General features: G+C 48.3%; 2 protein-coding genes across 2 annotated transcripts; both read right to left on the bottom strand.

The window, feature by feature from the left end:
- Nucleotides 1-308: 308 nt before the first annotated feature.
- Nucleotides 309-8,100, bottom strand: LOC121543793 (beta-microseminoprotein-like). Its single transcript, XM_045208377.1, has 4 exons — nucleotides 7,942-8,100; nucleotides 6,844-6,925; nucleotides 6,284-6,419; nucleotides 309-812 (listed from the first exon to the last, which is right to left on the bottom strand). The coding sequence occupies exons 1-4, from the start codon at nucleotides 7,954-7,956 to the stop codon at nucleotides 683-685; spliced, it is 363 nt and encodes a 120-aa protein (XP_045064312.1). The 5' UTR covers nucleotides 7,957-8,100; the 3' UTR covers nucleotides 309-682.
- Nucleotides 8,101-20,632: 12,532 nt separating this feature from the next.
- On the bottom strand, nucleotides 20,633-23,848 carry LOC121542794 (beta-microseminoprotein E1). Its single transcript, XM_041852337.2, has 4 exons — nucleotides 23,740-23,848; nucleotides 22,815-22,896; nucleotides 22,253-22,373; nucleotides 20,633-20,805 (listed from the first exon to the last, which is right to left on the bottom strand). Exons 1-4 carry the CDS (start codon nucleotides 23,752-23,754, stop codon nucleotides 20,676-20,678), a joined length of 348 nt encoding a protein of 115 aa, XP_041708271.2. The 5' UTR covers nucleotides 23,755-23,848; the 3' UTR covers nucleotides 20,633-20,675.
- Nucleotides 23,849-24,497: the final 649 nt, after the last annotated feature.

Below are 24,497 nucleotides of genomic sequence, written 5' to 3'. Positions count from 1 at the left end.
AAAACCTACAGGAGGGTAGCTCTCCAGGAACAGTGGGCAACCCTGTTATATATGAGCACTTCGTGTACATTATGCAGCTTGTGTGTCTGCACCAGACCTGGGTTCAAATAGTATTTGAAATCATTGCAAATACTTCATCTTGATTGATTGAGCTTGCAAGGCTTTTAATGCAGTGTTTCCCAACCCTGGTCCTCCAGTATCCCCAACAGTACACATTTATATTGTAACCCTGGACAAACACACCTGATTCAACTCATTGAGGGCTTGATGATTAGTTGACCAGTTGAATCAGGGGTGCTTGTCCAGGGTTACAATAAACATTTGTACTGTTGGGGGTACTGGAGGACCAGGGTTGGGGAACACTGGCTTAATGGACCAATAGAATTGTCCCAAAACAGCAAACCCCATCCATCTTGCACTCCAGGCAGGACAAATCAAATGCTCACAGTTTCAGATAGTATTTAACCCAGGTTATTCTCACGATTCAGTAAGCACAGATGATAACAGAGCTTCAGTGATAGACACATTACAGTACAGCTTTTCAATCATTATAGCTACAGAAAGTTACCAGACAGTGTAGCAGAGCTATGCTAACAATTTTGTCAATTCAATCTATAAAACAATTACTTTACTCTCTCCTCTTTCATTTCCCGTTTATTGAGAGCAAGGTGAAGAAGACACATCACTTCCCTTTACTGCCGGAGATAGGGCAAGGAATGGAGCGATCATTCTTCTTGAACACGTTGTATTTACATGCCTTTTGGTCAAACTCCTTCATGCAATCATCAGGAAAACCTATGGGCTCAGAATACCTGCAATCAAACAATCAACATCAGCAACAACTTTGATAAAAAATGTATGGACTTTCACACTCACTCATTCTCAAATCAAATGTTATTTGTCACATGCGCCGAATACAACAGGTGTAGACCTTACAGTGAAATGATTACTTACAAGCCCTTAACTCTTATTTTCTTAAAACAGCATTGTTGGTTAAGAAAATATTTATTAAATAAACTAAAGTTTAAAAAAGTAACACAATGAAATAACAATAACGAGGCTATATACAGTGGGGAAAAAAAGTATTTAGTCAGCCACCAATTGTGCAAGTTGTCACGATCGTTAGAGAGAGTGGACCAAGGCGCAGCGTTGCAGGCAAACATATTTATTTAAAGAGAGTAAACACTCGAACAAAACAACAAACGATACGTGCAGTCCTACGGTACAGACCAAAAGGAACAAACCAACTGGAACAAGATCCCACAACTATTGTGGGAAAACAGCCTCTATAAATATGGCTCCCAATCAGAGACAACCAGCAACAGCTGACACTCGTTGCCTCTGATTGGGAACCACTCTGGCCAACACAGAAATACAATACATAGAATATACACACCCTGGCTCAACATATAGAGTCCCAGAGCCAGGGTGTGACAGTACCCCCCCCTTAAGGCGCGGAATGCGACCGCGCCTAAACATAAACAAACCAGGGGAGGGCTGGGTGGGCATTCCTCCTCGGAGGCGGTTCCGGCTCCGGGCTCGCCCACCACCCTCCAATAATCTCCCCGTAGCGCCCCTGGTCCGGTCTGGCCCCGCTGGCTGGAGCTGGACTGTACATCGTAGGAGCGGATTGCTTAAGCTCCGGTGTGGAGCAGCTGACCGGTACCTGACCAGGCACCGGTGACCTAGGCACGGGTTGTGCCGGACTGACGACGCGCACCCCTGGCTTGGTGCGTGGAGCAGGAACGGGCCGGACCGGGCTGACGATGCGCACCCCTGGCTTGGTGCTTGGAGCAGGAACGGGCCGGACCAGGCTGACGACTCGCACCCCTGGCTTGGTGCGTGGAGCAGGAACGGGCCGGACCGGGCTGACGATGCGCACCCCTGGCTTGGTGCGTGGAGCCGGAACGGGCCGGACCGGGCTGACGACTCGCACCCCTGGCTTGGTGCGTGGAGCAGGAACGGGCCGGACCGGGCTGACGACTCGCAACCCTGGCTTGGTGCGTGGAGCAGGAACGGGCCGGACCGGGCTGGCGCCGCACACCGTAGGCTTGGTGCGAGGAGCAGGAACAGGCCGGGCCGGGCTGGCGACGCACACCGTAGGCTTGGTGCGAGGAGCAGGAACAGGCCGGGCCGGGCTGGCGACGCACACCGTAGGCTTGGTGCGTGGAGCAGGACCGGGCCGGACCGGGCTGACGACTCGCACCCCTGGCTTGGTGCGTGGAGCAGGAACGGGCCGGACCGGGCTGGCGACGCACACCGTAGGCTTGGTGCGAAGGACCGGAACAGGCCGGGCCGGGCTGGCGACGCGCACCGTAGGCTTGGTGCGAGGAGCAGGAACAGGCCGGGCCGGGCTGGCGACACACACCGTAGGCTTGGTGCGAAGGGCAGGAACAGGCCGGGCCGGGCTGGCGACGCGCACCGTAGGCTTGGTGCGAGGAGCAGGAACAGGCCGGGCCGGGCTGGCGACGCACACCGTAGGCTTGGTGCGAGGAGCAGGAACAGGCCGGGCCGGGCTGGCGACGCACACCGTAGGCTTGGTGCGAAGGGCAGGAACAGGCCGGGCCGGGCTGGCGACGCACACCGTAGGCTTGGTGCGAGGAGCAGGAACAGGCCGGGCCGGGCTGGCGACGCGCACCGTAGGCTTTGTGCGAGGAGCAGGAACAGGCCGGGCCGGGCTAGCGACGCGCACCGTAGGCTTGGTGCGAAGGACAGGAACAGGCCGGGCCGGGCTGGCGATGCGAACCGTAGGCTTGGTGCGAGGAACAGGAACAGGCCGGACCGTACTGGGAACACACTCCACTGACCTTAAACGGGGATCAGGAACGGGCCGGACCGGACTGGCAATACACCTCAGTACCTCTCGCCGTGCCTCTACAACTTCCTTCCCTCCTCTCACCAATGGCTCCCGTAACCCGGTGGCCTTCTCTCCTCGTCTCCCATTTCGCCCTGTGGCAGCCTCCTGCTGCCCAGTCGCCCATGCCGTGTGCCCCCCCCCTAAAAATGTTCTGGGGTTGCCTCTCGTCCGTCCGACGACGACACTGTTGACGTCGTTGCTCCTCTCTCGCCAGGGCCTTAATCTTAGCCCATGGCCCTTTGCCCCCGAGCATGTCCTCCCAGGACCACGATTTGCCCACCTGGGCCATCTCCAACCTCTCCAGCTCCTTTCCCGGCGCTTCCTCCCATGTCCAGGCCGCCTGCTCCTGGACACGCTGCTTGGTCCTGGTATGGTGGGATCTTCTGTCACGATCGTTAGAGAGAGTGGACCAAGGCGCAGCGTTGCAGGCAAACATATTTATTTAAAGAGAGTAAACACTCGAATAAAACAACAAACGATACGTGCAGTCCTACGGTACAGACCAAAAGGAACAAACCAACTGGAACAAGATCCCACAACTATTGTGGGAAAACAGCCTCTATAAATATGGCTCCCAATCAGGGACAACCAGCAACAGCTGACACTCGTTGCCTCTGATTGGGAACCACTCAGGCCAACACAGAAATACAATACATAGAATATACACACCCTGGCTCAACATATAGAGTCCCAGAGCCAGGGTGTGACACAAGTTCTCCCACTTAAAAAGATGAGAGAGGCCTGTCATTTTCATCATAGGTACACGTCAACTATGACAGACAAATTGAGAAAAACAATCCAGAAAATCACATTGTAGGATTTTTAATGAATTTATTTGCAAATTATGGTGGAAAATAAGTATTTGGTCACCTACAAACAAGCAAGATTTCTGGCTCTCACAGACCTGTAACTTCTTCTTTAAGAGGATCCTCTGTCCTCCACTCGTTACCTGTATTAATGGCACCTGTTTGAACTTGTTATCAGGATTAAAGACACCTGTCCACAACCTCAAACAGTCACACTCCAAACTCCACTATGGCCAAGACCAAAGAGCTGTCAAAGGACACCAGAAACAAAATTGTAGACCTGCACCAGGCTGGGAAGACTGAATCTGCAATAGGTAAGCAGCTTGGTTTGAAGAAATCAACTGTGGGAGCAATTATTAGGAAATGGAAGACATACAAGACCACTGATAATCTCCCTCGATCTGGGGCTCCACGCAAGATCTCACCCCGTGGGGTCAAAATGATCACAAGAACGGTGAGCAAAAATCCAAGAACCACACGGGGGGACCTAGTGAATGACCTGCAGAGAGCTGGGACCAAAGTAACAAAGCCTACCATCAGTAACACACTACGCCGCCAGGGACTCAAATCCTGCAGTGCCAGACGTGTCCCCCTACTTAAGCCAGTACATGTCCAGGCCCGTCTGAAGTTTGCTAGAGTGCATTTGGATGAGCCTTAAGTGGATTGGGAGAATGTCATATGGTCAGATGAAACCAAAATATAACTTTTTGGTAAAAACTCAACTCGTCGTGTTTGGAGGACAAAGAATGCTGAGTTGCATCCAAAGAACACCATACCTACTGTGAAGCATGGGGGTGGAAACATCATGCTTTGGGGCTGTTTTTCTGCAAAGGGACCAGGACGACTGATCCGTGTAAAGGAAAGAATGAATGGGGCCATGTATCGTGAGATTTTGAGTGAAAACCTCCTTCCATCAGCAAGGGCATTGAAGATGAAACGTGGCTGGGTCTTTCAGCATGACAATGATCCCAAACACACCGCCCGGGCAACGAAGGAGTGGCTTCGTAAGAAGCATTTCAAGGTCCTGGAGTGGCCTAGCCAGTCTCCAGATCTCAACCCCATAGAAAGTCTTTGGAGGGAGTTGAAAGTCCGTGTTGCCCAGCGACAGCCCCAAAACATCACTGCTCTAGAGGAGATCTGCATGGAGGAATGGGCCAAAATACCAGCAACAGTGTGTGAAAACCTTGTGAAGACTTACAGAAAACGTTTGACCTGTGTCATTGCCAACAAAGGGTATATAACAAAGTATTGAGAAACTTTTGTTATTGACCAAATACTTATTTTCCACCATAATTTGCAAATAAATTCATTAAAAATCCTACAATGTGATTTTCTGCATTTTTTTTTCTCAATTTGTCTGTCATAGTTGACGTGTACCTATGATGAAAATTACAGGCCTCTCTCATCTTTTTAAGTAGGAGAACTTGCACAATTGGTGGCTGACTAAATACTTTTTTTCCCCACTGTACAGGGCGTACCGATACCGAGTCAATGTGTGGGGTTACAGGTTAGTCGAGGTAATGGAGGTAATATGTACATGTAGGTAGGGGTAAAGTGACTATGCGTAGATAATAAACAGCGAGTAGCAGCAGTGTAAAAAAAAAATGCTAATAGTTCAGGTAGCCATTTGATTAATTGTTCAGCAGTCATATGGCTTGGGGGTAGAAGCTGTTAAGGAGCCTTTTGGACCTAGACGTGGCGCTCCGGTACCGCTTGCCGTGCGGTAGCAGAGAGAGCAGTCTGTGACTTGGGTGGAAGGTACAGAATGTGGAGACTGAAGGTTATATGGACCAGTGTGGAAGGTACAGGCTGGGACGGCTGAGGGTTATATGGACCAGTGTTGTAGGTACAGGTTGGGCGGCAGGTAGCTTAGTGGTTAAGAGCGTTGTGCCAGTAACCGAAAGGTCGCTGGTTCATATCCCCGAGCCGACTAGGTGAAAAATCTGTCGATGTGCCCTTGAGCAAGGCACTTAACCCTAATTGCTCCTGTAAGTCGCTCTGGATAAGAACGTCTGCTAAATGACACAAAAAAAAAAAATATATATATATATATATATGGACCAGTGTGGTAGGTACAGGCTGGGATGTCTGAGGATTATATGGACCAGTGTGGAAGGTACAGAATGTGAAGACTGAAGGTTATATGGACCAGTGTGGAAGGTACATGCTGGGACGGCTGAGGGTTATATGGACCAGTGTGGAAGGTACATGCTGGGACGGCTGAGGGTTATATGGACCAGTGTGGTAGGTACATGCTGGGACTGCTGAGGGTTATATGGACCTGTGTGGTAGGTACAGGCTTGGAAGGCTGAGGGTTATATGGACCTGTGTGGTAGGTACAGGCTGGTACTGCTGAGGGTTATATGGACCAGTGTGGTAGGTACAGGCTGGGACTGCTGAGGGTTATATGGACCAGTGTGGTAGGTACAGGCTTGGAAGGCTGAGGGTTATATGGACCTGTGTGGTAGGTACAGGCTGGGACTGCTGAGGGTTATATGGACCAGTGTGGTAGGTACAGGCTGGGACTGCTGAGGGTTATATGGACCAGTGTGGTAGGTGGAAGGCTTAAAAGGACCAGACATTTTGTGGGTGCTAGAATAAAGCTGTGTATGGTACTCACGCCTGGCAGCATGACATGTCCCCATTTGCTTGACAATAGCAGCTCATACAATCACTGGTCCTCCAGCTGGACCCGATATCATGCCACGTCCCATCATTGTCGTAAAGACACTGCCTCATGCCTGTACAATACATGCCTAAAAAATAAAATATATCAATGTGTATGTTTGTCTTTTTCAATGAGATTCATGATTCAAGTCTATTAGAAACATTGTTGCATATCAATATGAAATGAGATGCTCTTTACAGGTCATGTCGAGGACCAATGAAATAACCCTAAAATCACATAATGATTTGGTACAAGAGGTTATTTTATTAGGTTAATAAATGTACAGGGTTGTGTGTGTGTGTGTGTGTGTGTGTGTGTGTGTGTGTGTGCTGTACAACACCAACATTAATTTTAGTTTCAGCTGCTTGAAACTCAGATGGAGAGGTTGTAGGGTGGGATCAGTGACACCTTTCCAATGGATCTGAGCTGGCTCTGGAGTGCGTCCCAAATGACACCCTATTCTCTGTATAGTGCACTTAGTTAGTTAGCAGCTGGTTATCTTTGCTCTTTACCTGGTTCAGCTGGTTTAACCCAGCAGCTAGCATGGCACAGTGGCAGCAGTGAACACATGATTACAGCCAGAGCCAAGGACCTCTTCCCAGGGAGAAAGAAGGAAAAACATATCTTATCAGAATCACCTTTATTCTCCAAGTAGGCTACATTTACTTGCTGACCACAACAAACAGAATATATGGACATAATGCATACAGTAGCTTGCGAAAGTATTCACCCCCCCCCCTTGGCATTTTTCCCATTTTGTTGCCTTCCAACCTGGAATTAAAATGGATTTTTTTGGGGGGTTTGTATCATTTGATTTACACAACATACCTACCACTTGAAGATGCACCAGATCTTATTAAGGACTTCATACCAAAGGGGGTGAATACATATGCACACACCACTTTTACGTTATTTATTTTTTTAATTTCACTTCACTATTTTGTGTATGTCCATTACATGAAATCCAAATAAAAATCCATTTTAATTACAGGTTGTAATGCAACAAAATAGGAAAAACGCCATGGGGGATGAATACTTTTGCAAGCCACTGTAGATGTAGACAGAGGGGAATTAAACATAGGCCTACCATCGAAATGTCTAAACATTAAAGATGAAGAACTTGCAAAGTGAACTGACACATTTCAACATTTTGAGCTGATAGGTCATTAACCCTACACTAGATCTCTAGGTAATAAAATAACGTAAAGTAATTTCTTCCAATGTCTTTTCTCTGTTATGTAGCTCAAGCCACCATCCATTCTTGCTCAAAACGAATATGTGGGGAGTTCAAAAATAGTGATTTTTGCTGTATTTATAATGTCCACGTTATGGTAAACAACATGTGTAACACATGGAAATGAAAACCGCATTACCTATGTGCCATTTGGAGACATTACTGTAAATTACAGTAAATTAGACAGATCCAAATAACTCATACATAACATGAAAAATTAGAAGGAATTTGCCATGATTGACAGGAATGTAGACTGGATTCACAGTTATATTCTGTAGGTTCTGTTGAGCTGTAGAGCGAGGTGTCGTTCAGGAATCCTCCCCATAACATCAGACAATAAGCACAACAACAGAAAGCACCCCCATCAGTCTCTTACCTTCAGTGACAACATTGTGGAGTTGGTCTGTGTGATCAGTAGTCAAGACAAGATGCTGGAGTTGGTTTGTGTGATCAGGAGTCAAGTCTGTGTCTTCTCTCCAACAACTCACCATTTTATACTAGATTTAACACAAGTCCATGTGTTTGCTCAACCTAGGGGCATGGCTCTAGTAATTATGGTGAAATCTGTGATCACTATGGCTACGTTCAATAAGAAGAGGGGGACATAGACAATAGTAAAGTGTGATGTGGTGTAACATACTGTTATCAAAAGGAAACACACTTTTGATAAACAGTTTTGCAATGCTGTTCCTTCCCTGGTATAATGACGATAACGATTTTGTATGATTATTTTTTAACAAATCATTGTAAAATGGCAGCAATTCAATGACATTTGTACAATGTCATCATACATCCTCTCCTCTTGTCCTTCTAGACCTGTCTGCTGCCTTTGATACTGTGAACCATCAGATCCTCCTCTCCACCATCTCCGAGCTGGGCATCTCTGGCGCGGCTCACTCTTGGATTGCGTCCTACCTGACCGGTCGCTCCTACCAAGTGGCGTGGCGAGAAGCTGTCTCCGCACCACGTGCTCTCACCACTGGTGTCCCCCAGGGCTCAGTTCTAGGCCCTCTCCTATTCTCGCTATACACCAAGTCACTTGGCTCTGTCATATCCTCACATGGCCTGTCCTATCATTGCTACGCTGATGACACACAACTAATCTTCTCCTTTCCCCCTTCTGATAACCAGGTGGCGAATCGCATCTCTGCATGTCTGGCAGACATATCAGTATGGATGACGGATCACCACCTCAAGCTGAACCTTGGCAAGACGGAGCTGCTCTTCCTCCCGGGGAAGGACTGCCTGTTCCATGATCTCGCCATCACGGTTGACAACTCCGTTGTGTCCTCCTCCCACAGTGCGAAGAGCCTTGGCGTGACCCTGGACAACACCCTGTCGTTCTCCGCTAACATCAAGGCGGTGACCCGATCCTGTAGGTTCATGCTCTACAACATTCGGAGAGTACGACCCTGCCTTACACAGGAAGCGGCACAGGTCCTAATCCAGGCACTTGTCATCTCCCGTCTGGATTACTGCAACTCACTGTTGGCTGGGCTCCCTGCCTGTGCCATTAAACCCCTACAACTCATCCAGAATGCCGCAGCCCGTCTGGTGTTCAACCTTCCCAAGTTCTCTCACGTCACCCCCCTCCTCCGCCTACTCCACTGGCTTCCAGTTGAAGCTTGCATCTGTTACAAGACCATGGTGCTTGCCTATGGAGCTGTGAGGGGAACGGCACCTCCGTACCTTCAGGCTCTGATCAGTCCCTACACCCAAACGAGGGCATTGCGTTCATCCACCTCTGGCCTGCTGGCTCCCCTTCCTCTGCGGAAGCATAGTTCCCGCTCAGCCCAGTCAAAACTGTTCGCTGCTCTGGCACCCCAATGGGGGAACAAGCTCCCTCACGACGCCAGGACAGCGGAGTCACTCACCACCTTCCGGAGACATTTGAAACCCCACCTCTTTAAGGAATACCTGGGATAGGATAAAGTAATCCTTCTACCCCTCCCTTACCCCAACCCCCCCACAAAAAAAAAAAATAATAATAATAAAAAAATACACATTGTAAAGTGGTGATCCCACTGGCTATAAGGTGAATGCACCAATTTGTAAGTCGCTCTGGTTTTTTAACAGACACTTTGCCCCATAGGACCACTGTGTCAGTTTCAAGTTGTAATGTCACGTGCACAAGTACAGTGAAATGTCTTTCTTGCAAGCTCTAATCCCAACAATGCAGTAATCAATATCAATATTGTACTAAAAATATCAAGGTAGATCTATTAGCCACAGCTAGCGGTGTTTCACCCAGAACATTGGATTTTTTTCTGCGGGATTAATTTTAATCACTGGACATTGATCACCGGATATTCGGCCAGTCTGCACAGCGCGTTATCGACCCAGAACATATCAGTTTTTCCGCCGGAATCACTGAATCACTGGACCTTTAACTCCGGATTCATAGCTACCAGCTAGCTACCACCAGCTAGCTACAACAAAACGGATGCTGTGGTCTGGCTAATCATCCTGAGCTAGGCCCATCGCCCATCTTCCGGCTATCTACCTCTCTGTCAACCGGACGGGACCACCTAGTGTTGACACGGAGCCCCGCCGATCCTACACGACTGGTCTGCCGACTAAATCGTCTGATGTGGTTACGACGTTAACCACGAAGATTCCATCCATCTGCTAGCCCTGGCCCGCTAGCACACGCTAGCCGTGGCCTCTTAATAGTGCTTCACCACCGGACCTTATGATAACTCAGCTATACAGCTGATATCTGCTGGACTGTTCCTTTTTACGGTACTACATACTGTTTATGATTAGCCTCAGCCCAAACATGGTTAGTTTATTGTTGTTTCGGTTATTTCTAATTGTACTATATCACTGTAGACCCCCCAGCCTAGCTAAACCTGCCTTAGATAGCTCCTTTGCCCCTCCCCCTATACACGCGGAGACCGACTCAATTGATGCCTCCAGCGATGCTATCTCTTTCATTGTTACCCAACGCTTAGGTTTACCTCCACTTTACTCATATCCTTCCATATCCTTGTCTGTACATAATGCCCTGAATCTTTTCTATAACACCCGGAAATCTGCCCCCTTTATTCTATGTACCCAACGCACTAGAAGACCAGTTCTTAAAGCCTTTAGCCGTATCCTTATTCTAGTCCTCCTCTGTTCCTCTGGTGATGTAGAGGCTAACCCAGGCCCTGCAGCCCTCAATATCACTCCTACTCCCCAGGCGCTATCATTTGTGTCACGAGTTACAAAGCCAGAACCCAGAAGCAGACCAGGACAAGGTAAGTTGAAACGAAGGTGAGTGTTTATTTACAAATTCACGAGTGATGCTGAATAATCCAGGGAACAGAGCGGGCGGCGTGGATGAGTTGTTGAGGTGCAGTTGTTGGTCCAATGATGGCTCGGCGGCCGCCGACCATCAGGCAGAGGTAGGGGTGAAGGTTCCCGGACCAGTGACTGCAGATGGAACAAAACGGAGGTAAGTGAACAACAAACCAACAAGGTGCAAAACAACAAAACTAACGCTAGAAGCTCTAAGACTGATACTCTGATAAACCTACTGTTCATGGCTAACGATCCGGCAGGGAATGGATGTTAGGCCAGGGCCTAAGAAGGGTGATGATCAGGACCAGGTGTGCAGATTGCTGATGGGATGCAGGTGCGGAAATCAAGAGAGCTCCCCGGAGCGTTCCAGAACCCTCGGGAAACTGGAGATCCCGAGCAGAAAAACTAGTCCACAGACAGGACCCGACTCAGACTGCCGGGATCGTTACAGTACCCCCCTCCGAGAACGCCACCGGGCGGACTCCCCGGAGCGCCAGGATGGAGGCGGTAGAAGTCACGGATGAGGTCAGCATCTAGGATCTGTCGCCGCGAATCCAACTCCTCTCTTCAGGACCATACCCCTCCCAGTCCACGAGATACTGGGAAACCCCGGCCCCGCCGTCTGGAATCCATGATGCGTCGCACCGTGTAGGCAGGACCACCTCCGATCATCCGAGGAGGAGGAGGAGGAGGCGGAGGAGGCAACAGAGGACTGAGGAAAACAGGCTTGAGGCAGGAGACATGAAAGGTGGGATGGACTCTGAGCGTCCTCGGGAGTTTGAGTCGAACTGCCACCGGGTTGATCACCTTCTCCACCACAAACGGACCAATGAACCGCGGTAACAACTTCCTAGACTCAGTCCGTAAAGGAAGATCCCGTGTTGGCCAACCAGACCCTATCTCCGATGGTGTAGGTGGGAGCGGGGATCCGGCGACGATTCGCCTGGAGCTGATACCGGTCCGGAAACTCTAAGGAGTGCCCTTCTGGCCCGATGCCAGGTCCGGTGGCAACGCATGTAATATGGGCCTGAACAGAAGGCACTGAGAGCTCCTTCTCCTGAGAAGGGAACAAGGGAGGTTGGTAGCCATACAGGCACTGGAAGGGAGACATCCCAGTGGCAGATGTAGGGAGAGTATTGTGGGCATACTCAACCCAAGGCAACTGAGAGACCCAGGAGGTGGGGTTGGAAGAGGCCAGGCAGCGTAGCGTGGATTCCATCTTCTGGTTGGCTCTCTCCGCCTGACCATTAGATTGGGGGTGAAAACCAGATGTGAGACTGACTGTAGCTCCAATGGCCAAACAGAAGGACTTCCAGACAGCAGAGGTAAACTGAGGGCCACGGTCGGAAACGATATCAATGGGCAACCCGTGGACCCTGAAAACCTCCCTAACCAGGATCTCGGACGTCTCCGAGGCAGAGGGAAGCTTGGCAATTGGCACAAAGTGGGCGAACTTGCTGAATCTGTCCACGATAGTCAGAACGACCGTGTTCCCCTCAGAAGCGGGCAACCCAGTGACAAAGTCCAGGGCCAGATGCGACCATGGTCGCGCGGGAATAGGAAGGGGGTGAAGTAGTCCAGAGCTGGGCCGATTGGTACCCTTATTCTGCGCACACACTGGACAGGCAGCAACATAACCCCGAGTATCCTCGGCCATGGCAGGCCACCAAAAAGCGTCTGCGAAGAAACGCCATCGTCCGAGCCACGCCAGGGTGACAAGCCATCTTGCTGGCGTGGGACCATTTGAGGACCGCAGGACGAACCGACTCAGGCACAAACAACCGACCCGGGTGGACCGTTACCGGGACCGGGCTGCGTCCAAGAGCCGCCATCACCTCCTCCTCAATCTTCCACCTAACAGCTCCCACGACGCAGTTCCGGGGGAGAATTGTCTCGGTCTTGGACCCACCCTCCTCCGTCTTGGAGAACATCCGAGACAAGGCGTCCGCCTTGCCGTTCTTAGATCCAGGTCGGACGTCAGGGAAAAAATTGAATCGTCCGAAAAACAACGACCACCTGGCCTGACGGGAGTTGAGACGTCTAGCCGATTGCACGTAAGCAAGATTCTTGTGGTCAGTCCAGACAATAAACGGTTGCTCCGCCCCCCTCCAACCAGTGGCGCCACTCCTCCAAGGCAAGTTTCACCGCGAGAAGCTCCCGGTTACCCACATCGTAATTCCTCTCCGCAGGCGAAAGGCGACGAGAGTAGTAGGCGCAGGGATGGAGTTTACTGTCCGTGGAGCATCGCTGCGACAGGATGGCGCCAACTCCCACATCAGACGCAGCGTCCACTTCAACGACTGAACTGACGGGCCGTGTCCGGTTGAGAGAGAATCGGTGCGTTGGTGAATCGCCTCTTCAAATCCAGAAACGCTCGATCCGCCTCCGGATTCCACTGAAGCTCCTGATACTGGAAGTCAAGGCAGTTAACGGAGCGGCCACGGCTGTAATCCCCGGATGAATCTGCGGTAGAAATTCGCAAACCCCAAAAATCTCTGGAGCTGCAATCTCGTACCGGGCTGGGCCCATTCCAGAACCGCTCTAACCTTCTCCTGGTCCATCCTAATCTCTCCCCCTGGAGATGATGTACCCGAGAAAGGATGTCGTGTGGGCGTGAAACTCGCACTTCTCGGCCTTCACGAACAGGCGATTCTCCAACAATCGCTGCAGAACCTGCCGGACATGCTGGACGTGGTCGGAAGGTTCCTTCGAGAAGATCAGAATGTCATCCAGGTAAACAAACACAAAGAGACCGATCATATCTCTCAGGACGTCGTTCACCATACTCTGGAATACCGCTGGAGCATTGGTCAGTCCAAACGGCATCACCTGATACTCAGGTGACCCATCGGTGTATTGAACCCCGTCAACCACTCGTCTCCCTCTCTGATCCGGACCATGTGATACGCATTGCGTGGGTCTAGCTTGGTGAACACCGTAGCACCCTGTAAGGGAGTCGAAGGCAGAACTCATCAAGGGCAGGGGATACTTGTTCTTGACCGTGATGTCATTCAACCCCCCGATAATCAATACACGGTCGAAGAGAGCCATCCTTCTTACCCACAAAGAAGAATCCTGCCCCCAGGGGTGATGACGAGGAACGAACGAGACCAGCAGCTAGGGACTCCTTGATGTAGGTCTCCAAAGCCTCACGTTCAGGGCGGGAGATACTGTATAACCTTCCCTTGGGGGTAGACAGCTCCAGGGAACAGGTTGATGGCACAATCATATGGTCGGTGGGGAGGGAGTGACAGAGCCTTCTGCTTACTGAACACTTCCCCCAAATCGTGATATGTCTCGGGAACCAGGGACAAATCTGGGGGTTTAGCCTCAATCACCTGACTGGGAACCGAATGGGGACAGGCAGTCTTGAGACAGTTAGCATGACAATCAAGGCTCCAACTTCGTTACCTTGCCCGTCACCCAATCGAACGTGGGATTGTGTTCCTTCAGCCAGGGGTATCCAAGGACCAGAGGAACATGGGAAGACGGCAGAATGAAGAATGAAATCATCTCCGAATGATTCCCCGACAACAGCATCTTAACCGGTTCAGTCCTCATCGTGATACGTACCAGACTACTGCCGTTCAGAGTGGTCGCTTCAATGGCTTCCGGCAATTGCTCCTGGAAAGCCCCAGCTGTTCCACCAACTCGGCATCAAGAAAGCTTCCATCGGCACCTGAATCGATAAAAGCGTTAATCGCTAAGCTCTGATTCCTGTTCACAAGGGTAGCCGGGAAACGGGGTCTGACAGAGGTACTGAGAGGTTGAAACTGGCTCGCTAAAAGTCCTCCCAACTTTAGCGAGCCGGGCAGTTTGACGACCGCCGGGAACAAGTGGAGATGTAATGTCCCGAGCTACCACAGTAGAGGCAGCAGTTGGTCTTACGTCTATGTTGACGCTCCTCCTTGGTTAACCCGTGCCGCCCCACTTGCATGGGTTCAGAATCGGGAGAGAGGACCTCTCCACTAATCCTTTGTGGTGGAGAATGATCGACGTGTTCTGGTCCACCACCCACGACCCGACTGGGAACTGAGAAGCTGATCGACTGGACGGACCCCATTGCTTCTCCCTCCTTCGCTCTCGGACTCGATTATCCACCCGAATAGACAAGGCTACCAAGCTGTCCAGGTCACTAGGCTCCGGATAGGAGATCAGCTCATCCTTGAGCTGCTCCGACAGACCCTGGTAAAAGGCCGCTTGCAGAGACTCCTCATTCCACCCACTCTCCACAGCCAACGTCTTGAACTCGATCACGAAGTCGACCACGCTGCGAGTTCCTTGGTGGAGCGAAAACAGGCGCCTAGCTGCGTCCCTCCCTCGGGACGGAATGGTCGAAGAGCTTCCTCATCTCGGCCGTGAACCCCTGGTATGAAGCCATGCAGGGGTCTTGTCGTTCCCAAACGGCTGAAGCCCACTCCAGCGCTCGACCACGCAGCAACTCAATCACAAAGGCTATCCTAGCCTTGTCTGTGGCATAAGAGTAGGGCTGTAGATCGAACACTAACCCACACTGCATAAGGAAAGAACGGCATCTTCCCAGCTTCCCCTCATATTTATCCGGCGTCGGAACCTTGGGCTCACGGAAGGACACCGCTTCAGGCGCGGCAGGCGAGATGGGTGAAACCGGTAGTGGATCCTCCACCGGAAACTTGCGCTGGTTCTGGACCTCCGTCAGACCGGTAGAAAGGTTCCGAACTGCCAACGCGATCTCCTGTAGCTCCGTGCTATGATGGCCCAACATCTTCTCCTGATGGGTAATGGCATGGCGAACAGAGTCCAGGTCCGCTGGGTTCATTACTGGCCGGATCGTTCTGTCACGAGTTACAAAGCCAGAACCCAGAAGCAGACCAGGACAAGGTAAGTTGAAACGAAGGTGAGTGTTTATTTACAAATTCACGAGTGATGCTGAATAATCCAGGGAACAGAGCGGGCGGGCGTGGATGAGTTGTTGAGGGTGCAGTTGTTGGTCCAATGATGGCTCGGCAGCCGCCGACCATCAGGCAGAGGTAGGGTGAAGGTTCCGGACGAGTGACTGCAGATGGAACAAAACGGAGGTAAGTGAACAACAAACCAACAAGGTGCAAAACAACAAAACTAACGCTAGAAGCTCTAAGACTGATACTCTGATAAACCTACTGTTCATGGCTAACGATCCGGCAGGGAATGGATGTTAGGCCAGGGCCTAAGAAGGGTGATGATCAGGACCAGGTGTGCAGATTGCTGATGGGATGCAGGTGCGGAAATCAAGAGAGCTCCCCGGAGCGTTCCAGAACCCTCGGGAAACTGGAGATCCCGAGCAGAAAAACTAGTCCACAGACAGGACCCGACTCAGACTGCCGGGATCGTTACAATTTGATGACTTCTGTAATCGCAAAAGTCTTGGTTTCTTGCACATAAATATCAGAAGTCTACTTCCTAAGTTTGAGTTATTCACTGCGTTAGCACACTCTGCCAACCCTGATGTTCTAGCAGTGTCTGAATCCTGGCTCAGGAAGGCCACCAAAAATTCTGAAATTTCCATCCCCAACTATAACATTTTCCGTCTAGATAGAACTGCCAAAGGGGGTGGAGTTGCAATCTACTGTAGAGATAGCCTGCATAGCTCTATCATACTATCCAGGTCTGTGCCCAAACAGTTTGAGCTTCTACTTCTAAAAATCCACCTTTCCAGAAATAAGTCTCTCACTGTTGCCGCTTGCTACAGACCCCCCTCAGCCCCCAGCTGTGCCCTGGACACCATATGTGAATTGATTGCCCCCATTTATCCTCAGAGTTTGTACTGCTTGGTGACCTAAATTGGGATATGCTTAATACCCCAGCCATCCTACAATCCAAGCTAGATGCCCTCAACCTCACGCAAATTATCAACGAACCTACCAGGTACAACCCTAAATCCGTAAACATGGGTACCCTCATAGATATCATCCTGACTAACATACCCTCTAAATACACCTCAGCTGTCTTCAACCAGGATCTCAGCGATCACTGCCTTATTGCCTGCGTCCGTAACGGGTCCGCGGTCAAACGACCACCCCTCATCACTGTCAAACGCTCCCTAAAACACTTTAGCGAGGAGGCCTTCCTAATTGACCTGGCCCAGGTATCCTGGATGGATATAGATCTCATTCTGTCAGTAGAGGATGCCTGGTTGTTCCTTAAAAGTAATTTCCTCTCAATCTTAAATAAACATGCCCCATTCAAAAATACAGAACTAAGAACCGATATAGCCCCTGGTTCTCCTCAGACTTGACTGCCCTTGACCAGCACAAAAACATCCTGTGGCGTACAGCATTAGCGTCAAATAGCCCCCGCGATATGCAACTTTTCAGGGAAGTTAGGAACCAATATACACAAGCAGTCAGGAAAGCAAAGTGCTAACTTTTTCAAACAGAAATTTGCATCCTGTAGCACTAACTCCAAAAAGTTTTGGGACACTGTAAAGTCCATGGAGAATAAGAGCACTTCCTCCCAGCTGCCCACTGCACTGAGGCTAGGAAACACTATCACCACCGATAAATCTACAATAATCGAGAATTTCAACAAGCATTTTGCTACAGCTGGCCATGCTTTCCATCTGGCTACCACTAACCCGGCCACCAACTCTGCACCCTCTGCTGCAACTTGCCCATGCCCCCCGCTTCTCCTTCACACAAATTCAGACAGCTGATGTTTTGAAAGCGCTGCAAAATCTGGACCCCTACAAATCAGCTGGGCTAGACAATCTGGACCCTTTCTTTCTAAAACTAGCCGCCGAAATTGTCGCTACCCCTATTACTAGTCTGTTCAACCTCTCTTTCATAACGTCTGAGATCCCCAGAGATTGGAAAGCTGCCGCGGTCATCCCCCTCTTCAAAGGGGGTGACACTCTAGATCCAAATTGCTACAGACCTATATCCATCCTGCCCTGCCTTTCGAAAGTATTCGAAAGCCAAGTTAACAAACAGATCATCGACCATTTCGAATACCACCGTACCTTCTCCGCTATGCAATCCGGTTTCCGAGCTGGTCACGGGTGCACTTCAGCCACGCTCAAGGTCCTAAACGATATTATAACCGCGATTGATAATAGACAGTACTGTGCAGCCGTCTTCATCGACCTGGCCAAGGCTTTCGACTCTGTCAACCACCGCATTCTTATTGGCAGACTAAATAGCCTTGGTTTCTCAAATGACTGCCTCGCCTGGTTCACCAACTACTTCTCAGATAGAGTTCAGTGTGTCAAATCGGAGGGCCTGTTGTCTGGACCTATGGCAGTCTCTATGGGGGTGCCACAGGGTTCAATTCTTGGGCCGACACTTTTCTCAGTGTATATCAATGATGTCGCTCTTGCTGCTGGTGACTCTCAGATCCACCTCTACGCAGACGACACCATTTTGTATACATCTGGCCCTTCATTGGACACTGTGTTAACAAACCTCCAAACGAGCTTCAATGCCATACAACAATCCTTCAGTAGCCTCCAACTGCTCTTAAACACTAGTAAAACTAAATACATGCTTTTCAATCGAACGCTGCTGGCACCCGCCCACCCGACTAGAATCACCACTCTCGCGGGTCTGACCTAGAGTATGTGGACAACTACAAATACCTAGGTGTCTGGTTAGACTGTAAACTCAACTTCCAGACTCACATAAAGAATCTCCAATCCAAAGTTAAATCTAGAATCGGCTTCCTATTTCGCAACAAAGCCTCCTTCACTCATGCTGCCAAACATGCCCTCGTAAAACTGACTATCCTACCGATCCTTGACTTCGCGATGTCATTTACAAAATAGCCTCCAACACTCTACTCAGCAAATTGGATGTAGTCTATCACAGTGCCATCCGTTTTGTCTCCAAAGCCCCATACACTACCCACCACTGTGACCTGTACGCTCTTGTTGGCTGGTCCTCACTACATGTTCGTCGTCAAACCCACTGGCTCCAGGCCATCTATAAATCACTGCTAGGCAAATCCCCGCCTTATCTTAGCTCATTGGTCACCATAGCAGCACCCACCCGTAGTCTGCGCTCTCACTGGTCATTCCCAAAGCCAACACCTCCTTTGGCCGCCATTCCTTCCAGTTCTCTGCTGCCAATGACTGGAACGAATTGCAAAAATCTCTGAAGCTGGAGACTCTTATCTCCCTCAATAACTTTAAGCATCAGTTGTCAGAGCACCTTACCGATCACTGCACCTGTACACAGCCCATCTGAAATTAGCCCACCCAACTACCTCATCCCTATATTGTTATTTATTTTGCTCTTTTGCACCCCAGTATCTCTATTTGCACATAATCTCTTGCACATCTAGCATTCCAGTGTTAATACTATTGTAATTATTCTGCACTATAGCCTATTTATTGCCTTACCTCCATAACTTGCTACATTTGCACACACTGTATATATATTTTCTGTTGTATTTCTGACTTTATGTTTTTACCCCATATGTAACTCTGTGTTGTTTTTTATTGCACTACTTTGCTTTATCTTGGCCAGGTCGCAGTTGTAAATGAGAACCTGTTCTCAACTGGCTTACCTGGTTAAATAAAGGTGAAATAAAAAATAAAATAAAAAAAGATCAAAAACACACAAGATATAAAAATAAGAAATAATACTTTTTATCCAATCCAGAAGTGTTCTGAAACAACATCACGTTACCTACAGAAAGGTGTGACAGCAGATAGATGAGAGGTGGTAATTGGGGAACACCATGTATCATGTGCTTAGAGTGAACTACTCCATATAACACCACAGAGGAAGAGGAAGTCAGCTCCTATGTCATGTGACCAGGGTTTTAGAGTGTCTGGACATAACCTCCAAGGACAAGACAACCTTGATCATATAGATTTATTGACATTAAATGACAGAATGCATCCAAAGCAACTGAATTGTGGGTTAGGACCCATAGAAGAAACAGCATATCAATGTCCACCTTTATGGCTATGGACTAATAAGAAAAGAGAGCGTTAACAACAGACATTATTATTATGATTATTATTATTATTATTGATGGTTATATATCAGGACTGCCCAACCCTGTTCCTGGAGAGCTACCGTCCTGTAGGTTTTTGCTCCAACCCTAATCTAGCACACCTGATTCTAATAATTAGCAGGTTGATGAGCTGAATCAGGTTAGTAACACCTGGGGTTGGAGTGAAAACCTACAGGAGGGTAGCTCTCCAGGAACAGGGTTGGGCAACCCTGTTATATATGAGCACTTCGTGTACATTATGCAGCTTGTGTGTCTGCACCAGACCTGGGTTCAAATAGTATTTGAAATCATTGCAAATACTTCATCTTGATTGATTGAGCTTGCAAGGCTTTTAATGCAGTGTTTCCCAACCCTGGTCCTCCAGTACCCCCAACAGTACACATTTTCATTGTAACCCTGGACAAGCACCCCTCATTCAGCTCATTGAGGGCTTGATGATTAGTTGACCAGTTGAATCAGGTGTGCTTGTCCAGGGTTACAATAAACATTTGTACTGTTGGGGGTACTGGAGGACCAGGGTTGGGGAACACTGGCTTAATGGACCAATAGAATTGTCCCAAAACAGCAAACCCCATCCATCTGGCACTCCAGGCAGGACAAATCAAATGCTCACAGTTTCAGATAGTATTTAACCCAGGTTATTCTCACGATTCAGTAAGCACAGATGATAACAGAGCTTCAGTGATAGACACATTACAGTACAGCTTTTCAATCATTATAGCTACAGAAAGTTACCAGACAGTGTAGCAGAGCTATGCTAACAATTTTGTCAATTCAATCTATAAAACAATTACTTTACTCTCTCCTCTTTCATTTCCCGTTTATTGAGAGCAAGGTGAAGAAGACACATCACTTCCCTTTACCGCCGGAGATAGGGCAAGGAATGGAGCGATCATTCTTCTTGAACACGTTGTATTTACATGCCTTTTGGTCAAACTCCTTCATGCAATCATCAGGAAAAACTATGGGCTCAGAATACCTGCAATCAAACAATCAACATCAGCAACTACTTTGATAAAAAATTTATGGACTTTCACACTCACTCATTCTCAAATCAAATGTTATTTGTCACATGCGCCGAATACAACAGGTGTAGACCTTACAGTGAAATGATTACTTACAACCCCTTAACTCTTATTTTCTTAAAACAGCATTGTTGGTTAAGAAAATATTTATTAAATAAACTAAAGTTTAAAAAAGTAACACAATGAAATAACAATAACGAGGCTATATACAGGGCGTACCGATACCGAGTCAATGTGTGGGGTTACAGGTTAGTCGAGGTAATGGAGGTAATATGTACATGTAGGTAGGGGTAAAGTGACTATGCGTAGATAATAAACAGCGAGTAGCAGCAGTGTAAAAAAAAAATGCTCATAGTTCAGGTAGCCATTTGATTAATTGTTCAGCAGTCATATGGCTTGGGGGTAGAAGCTGTTAAGGAGCCTTTTGGACCTAGACGTGGCGCTCCGGTACCGCTTGCCGTGCGGTAGCAGAGAGAGCAGTCTGTGACTTGGGTGGAAGGTACAGAATGTGGAGACTGAAGGTTATATGGACCAGTGTGGAAGGTACAGGCTGGGACGGCTGAGGACCAGTGTGGTAGGTACAGGTTGGGCGGCAGGTAGCTTAGTGGTTAAGAGCGTTGTGCCAGTAACCGAAAGGTCGCTGGTTCATATCCCCGAGCCGACTAGGTGAAAAATCTGTCGATGTGCCCTTGAGCAAGGCACTTAACCCTAATTGCTCCTGTAAGTCGCTCTGGATAAGAGCGTCTGCTAAATGACACAAAAAAAATAAAAAAAATAAAAAAATATGGATCAGTGTGGTAGGTACAGGCTGGGACTGCTGAGGATTATATGGATCAGTGTGGTAGGTACAGGCTGGGATGTCTGAGGATTATATGGACCAGTGTGGAAGGTACAGAATGTGAAGACTGAAGGTTATATGGACCAGTGTGGAAGGTACATGATGGGACGGCTGAGGGTTATATGGACCAGTGTGGTAGGTACAGGCTGGGACTGCTGAGGGTTATATGGACCTGTGTGGTAGGTACAGGCTTGGAAGGCTGAGGGTTATATGGACCAGTGTGGTAGGTACAGGCTGGGACTGCTGAGGATTATATGGACCTGTGTGGTAGGTACAGGCTGGGACTGCTGAGGGTTATATGGACCAGTGTGGTAGGTACAGGCTGGGACTGCTGAGGGTTATATGGACCATTGTGGTAGGTACAGGCTGGGACGGCTGAGGGTTATATGGACCAGTGTGGTAGGTACAGGCTGGGACTGCTGAGGGTTATATGGACCAGTGTGGTAGGTACAGGCTGGGACTGCTGAGGGTTATATGGACCAGTGTGGTAGGTACAGGCTTGGAAGGCTTAAAAGGACCAGACATTTTGTGGGTGCTAGAATAAAGCTGTGTGTGGTACTCACGTCTGGCAGCATCCCATGTCCCCATTTGCTTGACAAAAGCATCTCATACAATCACTGGTCCTCCAGCTGGACCCGATATCATGCCACGTCCCATCATTGTCGTAAAGACACTGCCTCATGCCTGTACAATACATGCAATAAACAATATAACATATCAATGTGTATGTTTGTCTTTTCCATGAGATTCATGATTCAAGTCTATTAGAAACATCGTTGCATATCAATATGAAATGAGATGCTCTTTACAGGTCATGTCGAGGACCACTGAAATAACCCTAAAATCACATAATGATTTGGTACAAGAGGTTATTTTATTAGGTTAATAAATGTACAGGGTTTGTGTGTGTGTGTGTGTGTGTGTGTGTGTGTGTGTGTGTGCGTGTACAACACCAACATTAATTTTAGTTTCAGCTGCTTGAAACTCAGATGGAGAGGTTGTAGGGTGGGATCAGTGACACCTTTCCAATGGATCTGAGCTGGCTCTGGAGTGCGTCCCAAATGACACCCTATTCTCTGTATAGTGCACTTAGTTAGTTAGCAGCTGGTTATCTTTGCTCTTTACCTGGTTCAGCTTGTTTAAACCAGCAGCTAGCATGGCACAGTGGCAGCAGTGAACACAGGATTACAGCCAGAGCCAAGGACCTCTTCCCAGGGAGAAAGAAGGAAAAACATATGTTATCAGAATCACCTTTATTCTCCAAGTAGGCTATATTTACTTGCTGACCACAACAAACAGAATAATGGACATAATGCATACAGTAGCGTTGCAAAAGTATTCACCCCCCTTGGCATTTTTCCCATTTTGTTGCCTTCCAACCTGGAATTAAAATTGATTTTTGGGGGGGTTTGTATTATTTGATTTACACAACATACCTACCACTTGAAGATGCACCAGATCTTATTAAGGACTTCATACCAAAGGGGGTGAATACATATGCACACACCACTTTTTTACGTTATATTTTTTAAAATTTCACTTCACTATTTTGTGTATGTCCATTACATGAAATCCAAATAAAATCCATTTAATTACAGATTGTAATGCAACAAAATAGGAAAAACGCCATGGGGATGAATACTTTTGCAAGCCACTGTAGATGTAGACAGAGGGGAATTAAACATAGGCCTACCATCTTGCTCAAAACGAATATGTGGGAGTTCAGGAAAATAGTGATTTTTGCTGTATTTATAATGTCCACGTTATGGTAAACAACATGTGTAACACATGGAAATGAAAACCTCATTACCTATGTGCCATTTGGAGACATTACTGTAAATTACAGTAAATTAGACAGATCCAAATAACTCATACATAACATGCAAAATTAGAAGGAATTTGCCATGATTGACACAGGAATGTAGACTGGATTCACAGTTATATTCTGTAGGTTCTGTTGAGCTGTAGAGCGAGGTGTCGTTCAGGAATCCTCCCCCATAACATCAGACAATAAGCACAACAACAGAAAGCAACCCCATCAGTCTCTTACCTTCAGTGACAACATGCTGGAGTTGGTCTGTGTGATCAGTAGTCAAGACAAGATGCTGGAGTTGGTTTGTGTGATCAGGAGTCAAGTCTGTGTCTTCTCTCCAACAACTCACCATTTTATACTAGATTTAACACAAGTCCATGTGTTTGCTCAACCTAGGGGCATGGATATAGTAATTATGGTGAAATCTGTGATCACTATGGCTACGTCCAATAAGAAGAGGGGGACATAGACAATAGTAAAGTGTGATGTGGTGTAACATGCTGTTATCAAAAGGAAACACACTTTTGATAAACAGTTTTGCAATGCTGTTCCTTCCTGGTATAATGACGATAATCGATTTTGTATGATTATTTTTTAACAAATCATTGTGAAATGGCAGCAATTCAATGACATTTGTACAATGTCATCACACATCCTCTCCTCTGTCCTTCTAGACCTGTCTGATGCCTTTGATACTGTGAACCATCAGATCCTCCTCCTTCCACCATCTCCGAGCTGGGCATCTCTGGCGCGGCTCACTCTTGATTGCGTCCTACCTGACTGTCGCTCCTACCAAGTGGCGTGGCGAAGCTGTCTCGCCACGTGCTCTCACCACTGGTGTCCCCTCAGGGCTCAGTTCAGCCCTCTCCTATTCTCGCTACAGTGGGGAAAAAAGTATTTAGTCAGCCACCAATTGTGCAAGTTCTCCCACTTAAAAAGATGAGAGGGCCTGTAATTTTCATCGCGGTGCTGCGTCAAATGGGTAAACAATTAAA

The sequence above is a fragment of the Coregonus clupeaformis genome, chromosome 28, assembly GCF_020615455.1.
Source record: "Coregonus clupeaformis isolate EN_2021a chromosome 28, ASM2061545v1, whole genome shotgun sequence".
Taxonomy (NCBI): Eukaryota; Metazoa; Chordata; class Actinopteri; order Salmoniformes; family Salmonidae; genus Coregonus; species Coregonus clupeaformis.
Note: the sequence above shows the minus strand (reverse complement) of the source record. Positions and strands in the feature narration are given on the sequence as shown.